Source organism: Ylistrum balloti, unplaced genomic scaffold (genome assembly GCF_031769215.1).
Source record: "Ylistrum balloti isolate Yb309-2 unplaced genomic scaffold, AGI_CSIRO_Ybal_v1 Utg371088, whole genome shotgun sequence".
Taxonomy (NCBI): Eukaryota; Metazoa; Mollusca; class Bivalvia; order Pectinida; family Pectinidae; genus Ylistrum; species Ylistrum balloti.
The window spans coordinates 958581-970355 of record NW_026782600.1 but is presented as its reverse complement, the minus strand read 5'-3'; the positions used below and the strand labels follow the sequence as shown (position 1 = coordinate 970355).

At 34.1% G+C, this 11775-nt stretch overlaps 1 protein-coding gene across 1 annotated transcript; it reads right to left on the bottom strand.

Annotated features, from left to right (window-relative positions):
• Positions 1–223: 223 nt before the first annotated feature.
• Positions 224–10939, bottom strand: LOC132560643 (uncharacterized). Its single transcript, XM_060225306.1, has 2 exons — positions 10860–10939; positions 224–2472 (listed from the first exon to the last, which is right to left on the bottom strand). The coding sequence occupies exon 2, from the start codon at positions 2457–2459 to the stop codon at positions 432–434; it is 2028 nt and encodes a 675-aa protein (XP_060081289.1). The 5' UTR covers positions 2460–2472; positions 10860–10939; the 3' UTR covers positions 224–431.
• Positions 10940–11775: the final 836 nt, after the last annotated feature.

Sequence of the window (11775 nt, the reverse complement as noted above, 5' to 3'; positions counted from 1 at the left end):
GTATAGAAACTTAACTGAAAGTGTATTAAAAACACATAAAACGAAAAACGTTTTACTATAATGTCCCTTTAAGCAGACGAAGGAAATTAAAATGTCGTCATATATCGATGGATTTCCAAGCAAAACTAAACATCAAAATGAAATGAGGTAGACAACAAATAATCTTATCTACAAAATAACATGTAGTTATCAAATAGTGAAAAAGAAAAACCAACAATATATAGTCATTTCAGATAGTGTTATCCTACACACAGGACAACATAAGCAATAGTATGTATGAACACTGACTTAAACAAGGTGAACTATCTAAGATGTTATCACAATAAGTGTCACATACGAGGTGTATTCTATATACATAGACATACATATATCCAACTGATCATAAACCGCTTTTATAGGATCGTAATAGTCTAACAGTATATTGCATTTTACTATAAGTGCTGTAAACGTCTAATCTCTTCCTCTGCAGGGTTGAACTGCTGATGCCATTTTCCTCCATTTGAACTTTCCATGTATTCTCTGATGGCATTATTGGTGTCCCCTAACATTTCATAGCAAATTCCCAAGAGATTGTGAACAATCCAGTGTTGAGCACATCCCTGTTTCAAATCATATTTCACCACCCGAAGATTAATCAACGTGGCATCACGCCTTCTCGTGTCACCAAGCTCCTGGTAGCAGAGAAAGGAAAGGAATAAGGCGTACGGCAGTGGAGGAATTTGAATTCTGCAAATGCATCTGTTAAGATAGACGTGTAGTTGGAATGGACAGAATCCGGGAACGTCTTTGTCAAATTCTATATCAGAAACGATTGTATCTTGATATTTTTTTAAAAGTGTATATCCTCGTCCGCAAACCAGATGTTGGTACCTGTCTCTGTCGACGCGGTTTAAGCCAGTATCAACATATACTTTAACTGACGAGATCATGTTCCCACACATCAATAGTGCTTTCTCGTAATTACCAGTCTGGTAGTAGTATGTTGCCAGAGTCAGCTGTCCTGGACTTGTACTCACTGATGCAAATAGCTCCGTAAACTTCTTACATCTCCTTAGAAATTTGTATTTCTCTTTGTTCGATTTTACCATAATGTGTTCGCCAAAAGTGTCAATTCCCATTAAAGACAGAGACGTAACTGTTTGATGATAGCCTAAGAATTCATCCACATCCGATTTTGCCCTACACAAAATAGCCAGCGACCGAGTGACGTTTCCGTTAGGTATCGTGCTTTTTCTTAAAATTTCCATATCGTATTGACATTCTTTGTCCTTTGGTGACAATAATATGTGATTCCATTTTCCATTCATTACCATCTCCAAATTCTCTCCGATAGATGGTTGTAGGAATGTTCCAACTGAAAGACACATCCAATTCATTTCGTACATTTCCACTAGAAAACGAAGAAGTTTTCGCTTGATTTCCTCGGAAAGTTTCCCTTGAAACATATTGTTGCCTATAATGAAATAATTGGGACAATACCCAGCATTTATCCATGCCACCAATGTCTTCAAACAAAGCATGAAGCATAGAAATGTATTTTGTCCTTTCCAGAATGAAAGGGGTGTATTTTCTACTGTAAAGAACACAATTGTTTTCATGATATAGGACGACAGAATGTCTACATTTCCTGTTATCTCTTTCAACTTTCCAGATATTTGTTTCAGGAAGTACTTGAGAAGTCCATATACCAAGAACTGTTCATGAGTCAAAGAATGGACAAGTTTTCTTTCTGCAGTCACGAATGATATCATCCATTGTAGAAATGTGTCAGCAGAAGTGTTATCTCCCTTGGGCACAACATGACAACCACTTTGTGAAATATCACAAATTAATGCTTTGTCCGGCCATCCATGAAGTCGGGACCTGCTCAACCACTCGTTGGCTGCTGGTGGATAACTATGACATTGAAAAGACGTAACAATATCCATATCTTGCCCAAGATGACTGTGCGTTTTTTTTACAGCAGCTGCCGGTCCAGATGTTTCGATGTCAATGCGGAAACCCGATCTCACAATTTTTTTATACTGACTTAGAAAAATCTCACTGGATATGAAAAGCTTGTCCAGAACCGGAACAATGGATTCTGCTACCAAAGGATGACATGATTCCCTGATTTGAACTAGTTCTAATGTCACAAAACCAGGTCGACTGGCAGCATCTCTCATGACAAAAACTGTCTTGTCTCTGCTATATGGGTTTGTATTTTTGTTCAGGCAGACATTTATTTCTTTGTAAATGAACATTACATCAGAATCCGAACCCGCCATAGAAAATCCCTCGGCTCGGCTTCCTGCGAAATATCTTTGTAAATAATTTGGAGTTCGCCGATCATTGCATAATATCTCTTTCATCAATTCAAGTTTTCTTCTGACGTCAACGATCTCTCGACTTCCTATTATCCTATTAAGAATATGATATAGGAGCCAGGATTTCCCGTTATCCTCAATTAGATCTGCCATCTGTTATGGTCAACTGTCAATATATAAATCACAACACTGGTGAATGTGTTATATCTTGTGGACTTTTTGTAAGACAAATTAATGCATCCCAGTCAACATAACGATATGACAAAATGAGAACAAAATTAACAAATAATGTGACGTGACATCTTTTATGATACAAAGTCATAAATGTTCCTTGCTTTTTCTTCGAAAAAATCATAACATCCAAAAAGAGCATGTTTATAACATATGCATATCATAACTGCTGGCTTACATGAAAGTTAACTTCATACAGATTAGAGCAAAATAGATCACACATTACAATTTATATGTAACTGTTTTAGAACTCCTAATTCCATACCATAACGAAGCTCAATCAGGACAGGCAACGTCAGGACTACAGACTGGAATGTGTTTAGTTTTACCATATTTTATTGCCGTTCAGCAAAATGATATAGCACAAGTTGTAATAACATTATTAACGCCCTTTCCTTTAGGAAAAAAACAATTACATTTATACAGTACAATATGGCTCAAAATAATCATACATATATATATATATATATCATTTTAATTGAGAGAGAGATTTACTTGAATATCATGGCTAAATAAATACATTCTTACAAAATACATCTTAAAAATATCTTACAGTATATTATACATTTAACCACACCAACCGAATCATGCTGTCGCACTCTACAAGCATGCTCGCAAGCCATGAAAATTCGGACACAAAATTAAACTAATTGGAAAGAAATAATTATGCGATTTCATAGTGAAACACAGGATTGTAGAACGTAACCTAACTAAACCGACGAGAACTCAATATGTACTGTTGGAAATATATAGATAAATCTTTATTATCATCACCTGAGTAGTCTCCATGGCCAAATAATGATTTACTTAAACTTAACGGCAAATATTTATCAAAGGTTCTGAACATTACCAGACGTTGGTCGTTATATCTACCACATGCAAACAAGAAATGATGAGCATTTTCATAAGGATATCCACATACACAAGAAGGAGAGTCGGTTAGATTAATGTTGAAGAGATCTTCATTTAATGACGGTCTTTGAAGATCTTTAAAACGGGCGCAGTTTTAATATTAGTGTCTAGATCATTCCACAACCTTAACATAGAAGGTATAAAAGAATTGAGTGTAGATTGTAAAAGAAAATTAGAAATGGAAGTTTTTCAAGTTGTATTGAGTTAAGGAAGATACTTATGGGAAAAGAAGGTCTGTTAGGTATGAGGGAGACATATTTTGTTAATTTTATTGAAAAGTTGAAGTTTGCAGCGAGTATGGCGTTTAGATCAGACTTCCCAACCAGTTTCGAAATAAAGAGATGCTCTGCTAGCTGTAGTTTTTCTTGTTTATCAGCATCTGCAATCGTACATCCGTCCCAAACTCCGCAGCAATATTCTAGTAGAGGCAATATAAAAATAAGATAGATTCTATTTAAAGTGTTGCAATTCAAAGTATAGTTTAACTTACGAAGTATCTAAATATGCCTCGTGACATTTTTACAAATAATGTCAATATGATGAGTCCATTCAAAACCAGCATCTAGGAAAATGCCTAAATGTTTATGATGTTCAATAAAATCGATACCAACATTATGAAAAAAACTAAATTTATGTCAAGTTCCGTACTGGTATTTGAAATAAGTGCTTCCATTTTATTGGGATTAAACTTTACAAGTCAATTATCTGTCCAGTTTTGAATAGTTTCAAGATCTCTGTTTGTGGTGGTTTCCAGTTCGATTGGGGAGTGGGAAGAGATAGAAACGGAGTTATCATCAGCAAATAGGCGGGAAAGACTGTCAATATTATCTGTTATATCATTTATACACTAAAGAAAAAGAAATGGACCTAAGACAGAGTCCTGTGGTCACCAGCATTTGTCGTTTTAAAACGAGAAGTCACATTATGGATAAAGACTTGTTAGGAACGATTTTGTAGTTTAAATGGATTCCAGTGATTCCATAGCTTTGTAATTTATGTACCAGACCTCCATGCCAAACACGATCAAATGCTTTTGAGATGTCACAAAAACAAGACAAGCGTGTTTACGGTTTTCTAAATTTTTACATACCTTACGATAAATTTCAATTAGATGATGTACTGATGAATGACTTTGCTGGAATCCAGATTGGTATTTATATATCAATGAATTGTCTATTAAATAATTATGTAGAAATTTAGTGATGACTTTTTCAAATACCATCCCTACCGTGCTTAATAAGGGTATATATAGGTTTATAATTACTTGGACGTTGTTTATCGCCATTCTTGAAAATAGGCAAGACCAGTGTTTTTTCCGAGGAAATAGGATATATTCCTTGATCAAAAGACTTTCTGAAGATAAGAAATAACGGAAATGACACAGAAAGAGCAGTATTGTTTAACATTTGGTGACTAATTCTATCATATCCTTTACCTATACAGTGCTCCAGATAGCCTGCGTGAATGCGTTTTCACGCACAATATTTCTAATTTCACGCTAGGAAAAAAATAAGATTTGCGTCATTAACCCGTGCGAAATCCGGACTCTGCGTCAATGTAGGACTTTGAGTTCAACATATAATGTTATCTGACAATGACATTGACAATAGGATTAGTCAGTAAGTTTTACCAACTTATGAATGACTTCTACAACATACACATAAACATTTACATAAATATGATCACGTGGTGACATGAAACTATTATAATAGTCATTTTTATGTAAAATGTATAAGTGGACAAAAAATAAAGAAAGAGACAGAGAAATAAGAACAGGGTATGGCATAGGGAAAGAGAAATAGAAAGAGGGATGTAGAATGGGAGAGAGAGAAAAAAAAAAAAAAAAAAAAAAGGGGGGGGGGGGGGGGGAGAGAGAGAGAGAGAATTTAAGTGAATCTTCCTGACCTTCCTAGGAATGTTTGGACCGATTTGGCCATTCTAAGGTTATCATCCACAGAGATATTAGAGTCACCATTGCAAAGAATATTTACATTAACAATACCGTCATACCATATTAATTCTTGGTATAGTGCTCTACGTTGATCAGCATATAAAGGACAATTAAAAAAAAGATGATAAGAATCTTCACATGGGTGCCCACATTGACACTCTGGTGAATTTACAAGATTAGCCCTAAAAAGATCATAATTGAGTGGACTTGCACGGTTTCGGAGACGACAGTGGATGATATTTAATTTTCTGGAGCCATAACTAATAAATTGCTTGTGGAGAGTACTATTCACAGACATAGATTTTTTAAGATTTAGCTTGAAGGAATTTAAAGTGGGTGAATTTCTATATCATTGTTCAGGTTGTTCCAAAGATTAGTTGCAGAAGGAAAAAAAGAATTATGATTTTGTAAACGGAATTGTTGATCTCTATTAAATGGGCTCGTCTTAAATTATAGAATTACTAAATTTTCGTACAAATTTCTCATAAATATTTTTGATTCTGTGGGAAAAAAATAAAAACGTTAGAATTTTCTCTTTTTGCTTCCAGTCGAAATTTTTTCTGTTTGTATTAAGGCTATGTTCAAGGAATTAACACTGATTAAAAGAACGTTTTTTTTCAGTTGTGTTTTTATAACGCTGGTCTCGCATTAATATCAAACCACAAATCAGTATATATCCTGGCGTGTAATCAATTTAAAAACAATTGTTTTCAGTGGATAAACATTGTGCGCTGATCAGTCGGTGTACCGCAGTCATAATTGAAAACACCACGCGTATCAATTGGACCATGTGTGTAAACAGGTGTGTAAACAAGATCTGCATTATTAATAATTATTGTGAACCTGTAGTCGGATAGAAAGATGGTCCGAAAGCCTAGTGTCCACAGTGTCGCTAACGAATTCATACTTAGCATCACAATGATATTTGTTATGTTTAATAATATATAATTATATATCGTTGACATTTAGTTCCATGTCGATCTCTCCCGATTAAATGGGCTCGTCTTAAATTATAGGGGAAATTCGTGGAAGTTACCAACAATATCAGGTAATAAATCAATAAGGAAATCAGGTGCCAAGTTGTTAACTATCGAGTAAAAGAGGGAGAGCTTCCTGGCTTCTCTTCTTTTTGAAAGAGGTAACCATCCTGTTTCTCTATATAGAAAATCTATTTTTGTGTAAATAGGTAAACCTGTGACTATTCTGGCAGCTTCTAATTGGATTTTTTCTAATGACAGGGAATTTGTTTCACTACAGTTGCCCCATACCTCACATGCATATTCAAGAAGTGGTCGGATATAAGTTAAGAATAATTTCTCTAAATTATGTCTATTCAATATGAGTTTTAATTTACGTAGGGTTGCAATATATTTTGAGATTTTACTAACAATATAATCTACATGTAGGTTCCATTTACCGTCGTTAGAAATAATAACACCTAAGTGTTTATGCTGATTGGTAATTTTGATAGGTATGTTGTCGAAAATGAATGAGGGGACAAAAGGAAGTTGAAGATTTGAAATGATAAGGGCTTCGGTTTTTATGGGATTGAAGGACATCAGCCAATCTTTAGACCAAGTTTCAAGTTTTCGGAGATCAGATCTTGCTGCGGATTCAATTTGATTTAAATTACTAGAGGAATAAGAGAGGGATGTATCATCAGCGAAAAGTCTAGACAGGGAGATAAGTTCGCAAGAAATATCATTTATGTACATTAAGAAGAAGAGTGGCCCAAGGACTGAACCTTGGGGTACACCGGCATTTATAGGTTTGTATGAAGAAAGTGCATCTTTTATAAAAACTGCCTGTTTTCTTTCATAGAGATAGTTACGTATCCAGAGAAGAAGTTTTCCACAAATGCCATATTTCTCTAGTTTGTGTAGAAGACCTTTATGCCACACTCGGTCAAAGGCCTTCGAGAAATCACAAAAAATCAAAACAGTATGCTCATATTTTTCCAGAGAAGTAATTATTGAGTGATATAATTCAATGAGTTGATGGGTTGTAGAATGGTTGGGTAAGAAACCTGATTGGTACTTATAGATAAGATCATTTTGTACTAAATGATTGTATATGTGTTTATAAACAACACGCTCAAATAGCTTACCCAAACAACTTAACAATGAAATAGGCCTATAGTTTGAAACAATACTTGGATCATTAGCTTTAAATACGGGCATAACATGGGCAATTTTCCAGCCATTTGGATATATACCAGATGATAAGGAATAATTGAAAATGATAGATAATGGTACAGAAATTTCAGTAGATAGTAACTTTAGCATTTTGTGACTAATACCGTCGGGTCCTGATGCTTTGTTTGTATCAAGTATATTGACGATGTCTTCAATTTCTTTAGGTAGTAATATTATTTCATTTAAGACTGAATCAGTTCGCCTCTCAAAAAAGGGTAAAGCTTTATCAAGGTCAGTTTCTAATAATGTACAAACAGAACTGAAATAATTATTCAATAATTCACATTTACTGTTGTTATCATATATAATTTCATTAGTATTATTGTCTAAAAGTGGGGATATGTCAGTATGTTTACTAACTTTTAAAATATTGCGAAGAAGTTTCCAATATGCCTTAGGGTTGTTTTTGCTATTATCAATAGTTGAATCTATATTTTCATAAAAAATTTCTTTAGCTCGTTTAACCATGTTGTTTATTTTATTTCTAATATGTTTGTATTTATTTCTATTTGTTTCAGTATTGTTATTAAACATTATCTTTTTTAATCTTTCCCTTTTCCTTATATTGTTTCTGATGATCCCATTCATCCATGGTTTGTCCCCTTCCCGTACTAATATTTCTTTAGATGGTATACACTTTATTATAACCTCAAAAAATTTCTCAGTAAAAGATGAACACATTTCATTTACATCAGATATGTTGTTAAGGACATCATTCCAAGGGATGCTAGCGAACATTGTTTTGAGTTCATCAATGTTACATTGGTTATATAGCCATACTTTTCTCTTAAAACTATGTCTAATTTTGACAGGTATACTGATAATAGCAAAAACAGCATCATGGTCACTAATAGCACGATCAATTTCAATTACATCAGAAAAAGTTACATTTACATTATCACTTACAATAATTGGGTCAAGAAGAGTAGATGAGTTATCAGTTAGTCTAGTAGGTTCTGTTATTACATTTCTTAGGTTATAATCAGAGAGAATATTGTTTAAATGGCCCCTAATATTTTTTAGGAAATCAACATTAAGATCACCTGTAATTATTATATTAGATGTTTCTTCGAAAGCTATATCAACAGAGTGACGGAGATGATGCCATAATGTAGCATCATTATGAGAGGGAGGTCTATAAATATTACAAAGCAAATAAAGGGTATTTTTAAATTTAATCTGGGACCATATAATTTCATCATTACCAAATTCCAAGTCATTTCTTCTTTTAGCAAAGAGAGATTCAGAAAAATAAATTGCAACACCTCCCCCGAACATATTTCTATCATTTCGAAAAGGTTCAGTAAAGCCATCAATAGCAATTTCAGGATTTATTATAGAATCATCCAAATGAGTTTCGGTAATACAGAGAATATCGACATCATGTAATAATGAACTTAGGTAATTAACTTTGTTACGTAAACTTTGAATATTCAAATGGAGTAAACTGAGAGCACTGATAGTAGAATCATTAATTAGATTGGGCCCTGGGTTTGGATGTATGTCACCTGCTATTAATAAAATAATTATAACTATATTGAATGGATGGAGGATGTAATGGGACAGCTGCAGTAGCAAAAAAGATAACAGGTTCAGACAGTTAAGATGCGATATGAATGTTCTGAAGTACTTAAAATAATTGTGGATGAAAACCAAGGTGACTGGTATACAAGAAATTTTACAATAAAAACATCCAATGGCAGCCCTCCATGCACTTACATCATTTCCCATCATGGGGGGTTAAAAATAAAAGTCATAGGACATTGCTGGAGGTCTGCCAATGTTCTGCAGAATGGACAAACATATTCTAGGAAGGGAGGTTGGAGCAAAACAGGAAAGAAGATGGAATTGAATGGAGGAAGAAATAAAGCATTTGTTTGGTTGAAGAACACAGGATAGGTCAAGTAACAAAAAGAGTAAAGATTGAGCAAGAGGCAGTGTAAAACAAACAGTAAAGGGAGTGACAGAGAAATAAACATTTTAGGGGATCTATGATTTAAAATATACCAGTAGGGAATAAGAGTTTGGTGAATTATTAGAGATTTAAATAGAGTAGACAAAGATAGATACCAGGGCTAATATGATAGCATTGATATATATATTTCATATTGGTAAGCATAACAAAAATAATAGATTGTAGACAATGATCCACCTGCACAAGAGAAGTGAACAATAATCACAGTTTGAGTCAATTGATAACCAAAGATAGATATCCATACACTCATGCATAGATGACTCTCGGTTGTAAACCCTCACATGCATGCATACATTCATATCACACATATACATGCACATCCATACACTCATGCATTATTGACTGTCAATAGTAAACATTCACATGCATGCATACATTTATAACACACATATGCATGCATATCCATATACTCATGCATAATTGACTCACAATAGTAGACCCTCACATGTGTGCATACATTCATAACACACATATACATAGACAGCTAGGATATATATTCAATCACACATGAAAAATTTTCACCTTCTATAACTGTATAATAGCTCATGCATATGTACATATAATACATGCACAAATATTGGTAGTCTTGTAACATATACTGTACATAAAATTTAATTGACACTTTAGACCCAGACGGCATCAGCAGTACGGTTCCTCTATTCAATACTCACAACACATCAAAAAGTTCATGACATTCCGTCCCTACATATGCGTCCACCAGTTCATTCACTACCATCTTAATAATTACAGTTCAGCTGCACCATCTGGGCTAAGGAATTCACAGTTACACATGAACACATGCATCTATATACCTACTGCATATATATGGCATTCAAGAGTTCTTTGAAAAACATACAAGATATGATATAGGAGATTTCACAGGCTAACCCACACATAAATTAACATGCTACCGTTCATTCACATATTGGATAAGCATACACGTACATGTACATGTATTATATATCTCACAAATGATGTCAGCATATCTTTAAATTAAGCAACACTATTGTCTATTTACATTGAACAGGCACCGGCTGACAGGGTCGTGGACACTGAATAAGATTTAATTAACTAGTAACACCAGAATCATAATATAAGTTTTGTCATTTGTATTTAATCATGATATATAGCACTTCGCCGCTGTCAACTAGTCCCTGCTCAACAGCTGCACGGGTGTGTAAACCCATGAATACAGCGATCACACCACTCATCATTAGATACAATGTCATAACTGAAACAAGGTTAATACAAACACAGAAACCAAAAATAAGATCCATATGATGACTTACTTAGTCAGGGTCGTCCCCATTGCTTAAGGTCAATAATATCATCATTAACTGATGATCCACATGCTCGCAAGCCTCATCTTTTACAGACATTCACTTCCGGTTTCGTTCGAAGGGAGACAACTCATGACACTAAACAATATTGTCTTTGCTGTATGTTTTTCAAATGATTTGTTTGAATGATTTTTTATGGCACATGCATATGGGAACGATGTGTAAAGATGATAAACATAAACTAGACTAGTTAATTATTGAGATAATGAGTGTAAAAAAAAAGTCAACACTAACAAGAGCTCAATTATCCCGCAAATGTTCCGTGGAACACATTCTGTGCAGTTGTTTTTATACATTGTAGCTAGAAAAACAGCAAGTTGTAAAATAAATTCAACATAACACCTCTGACGATAATTGACTCTGGCTTGCATTAAGCCGTTAAAACCGTATATTGTACTACATAAAGGCTGTATAAATGTAAATTACACTAGGTTGGATTCACTCAGTTATTTTTTATGTTGGTCATCAAATGTAAGCACGCACGGGTGCCGCATCGTTGAACTTCATCATGAACATGATTTGTTGTATAAAAATGAAAATAGGGTATTCTTTAATGTACATTTTATCTCATGTAAATCACAATTAATATCAATTTATTGACTATAAGTATAATTGATTAGCACATAAGAATTGTTGTAGATTACTAGCACGTGGTATATGTGTATGGTTCAGTACACACATGACATTAGGCACATGTTTATAGGACCGCAGTATACAAGCTGCGACAATACCAGAGGTTGACAAGACTCGTGCTGCATATCAACTTTGTTATGTTACAATTATTGAGGCAAACATAGAAGAAACTTCATTTTTATTCAAATATCTGTAAAGGTCACTAAGATAAGAATGAAGTTTACAGATTAGA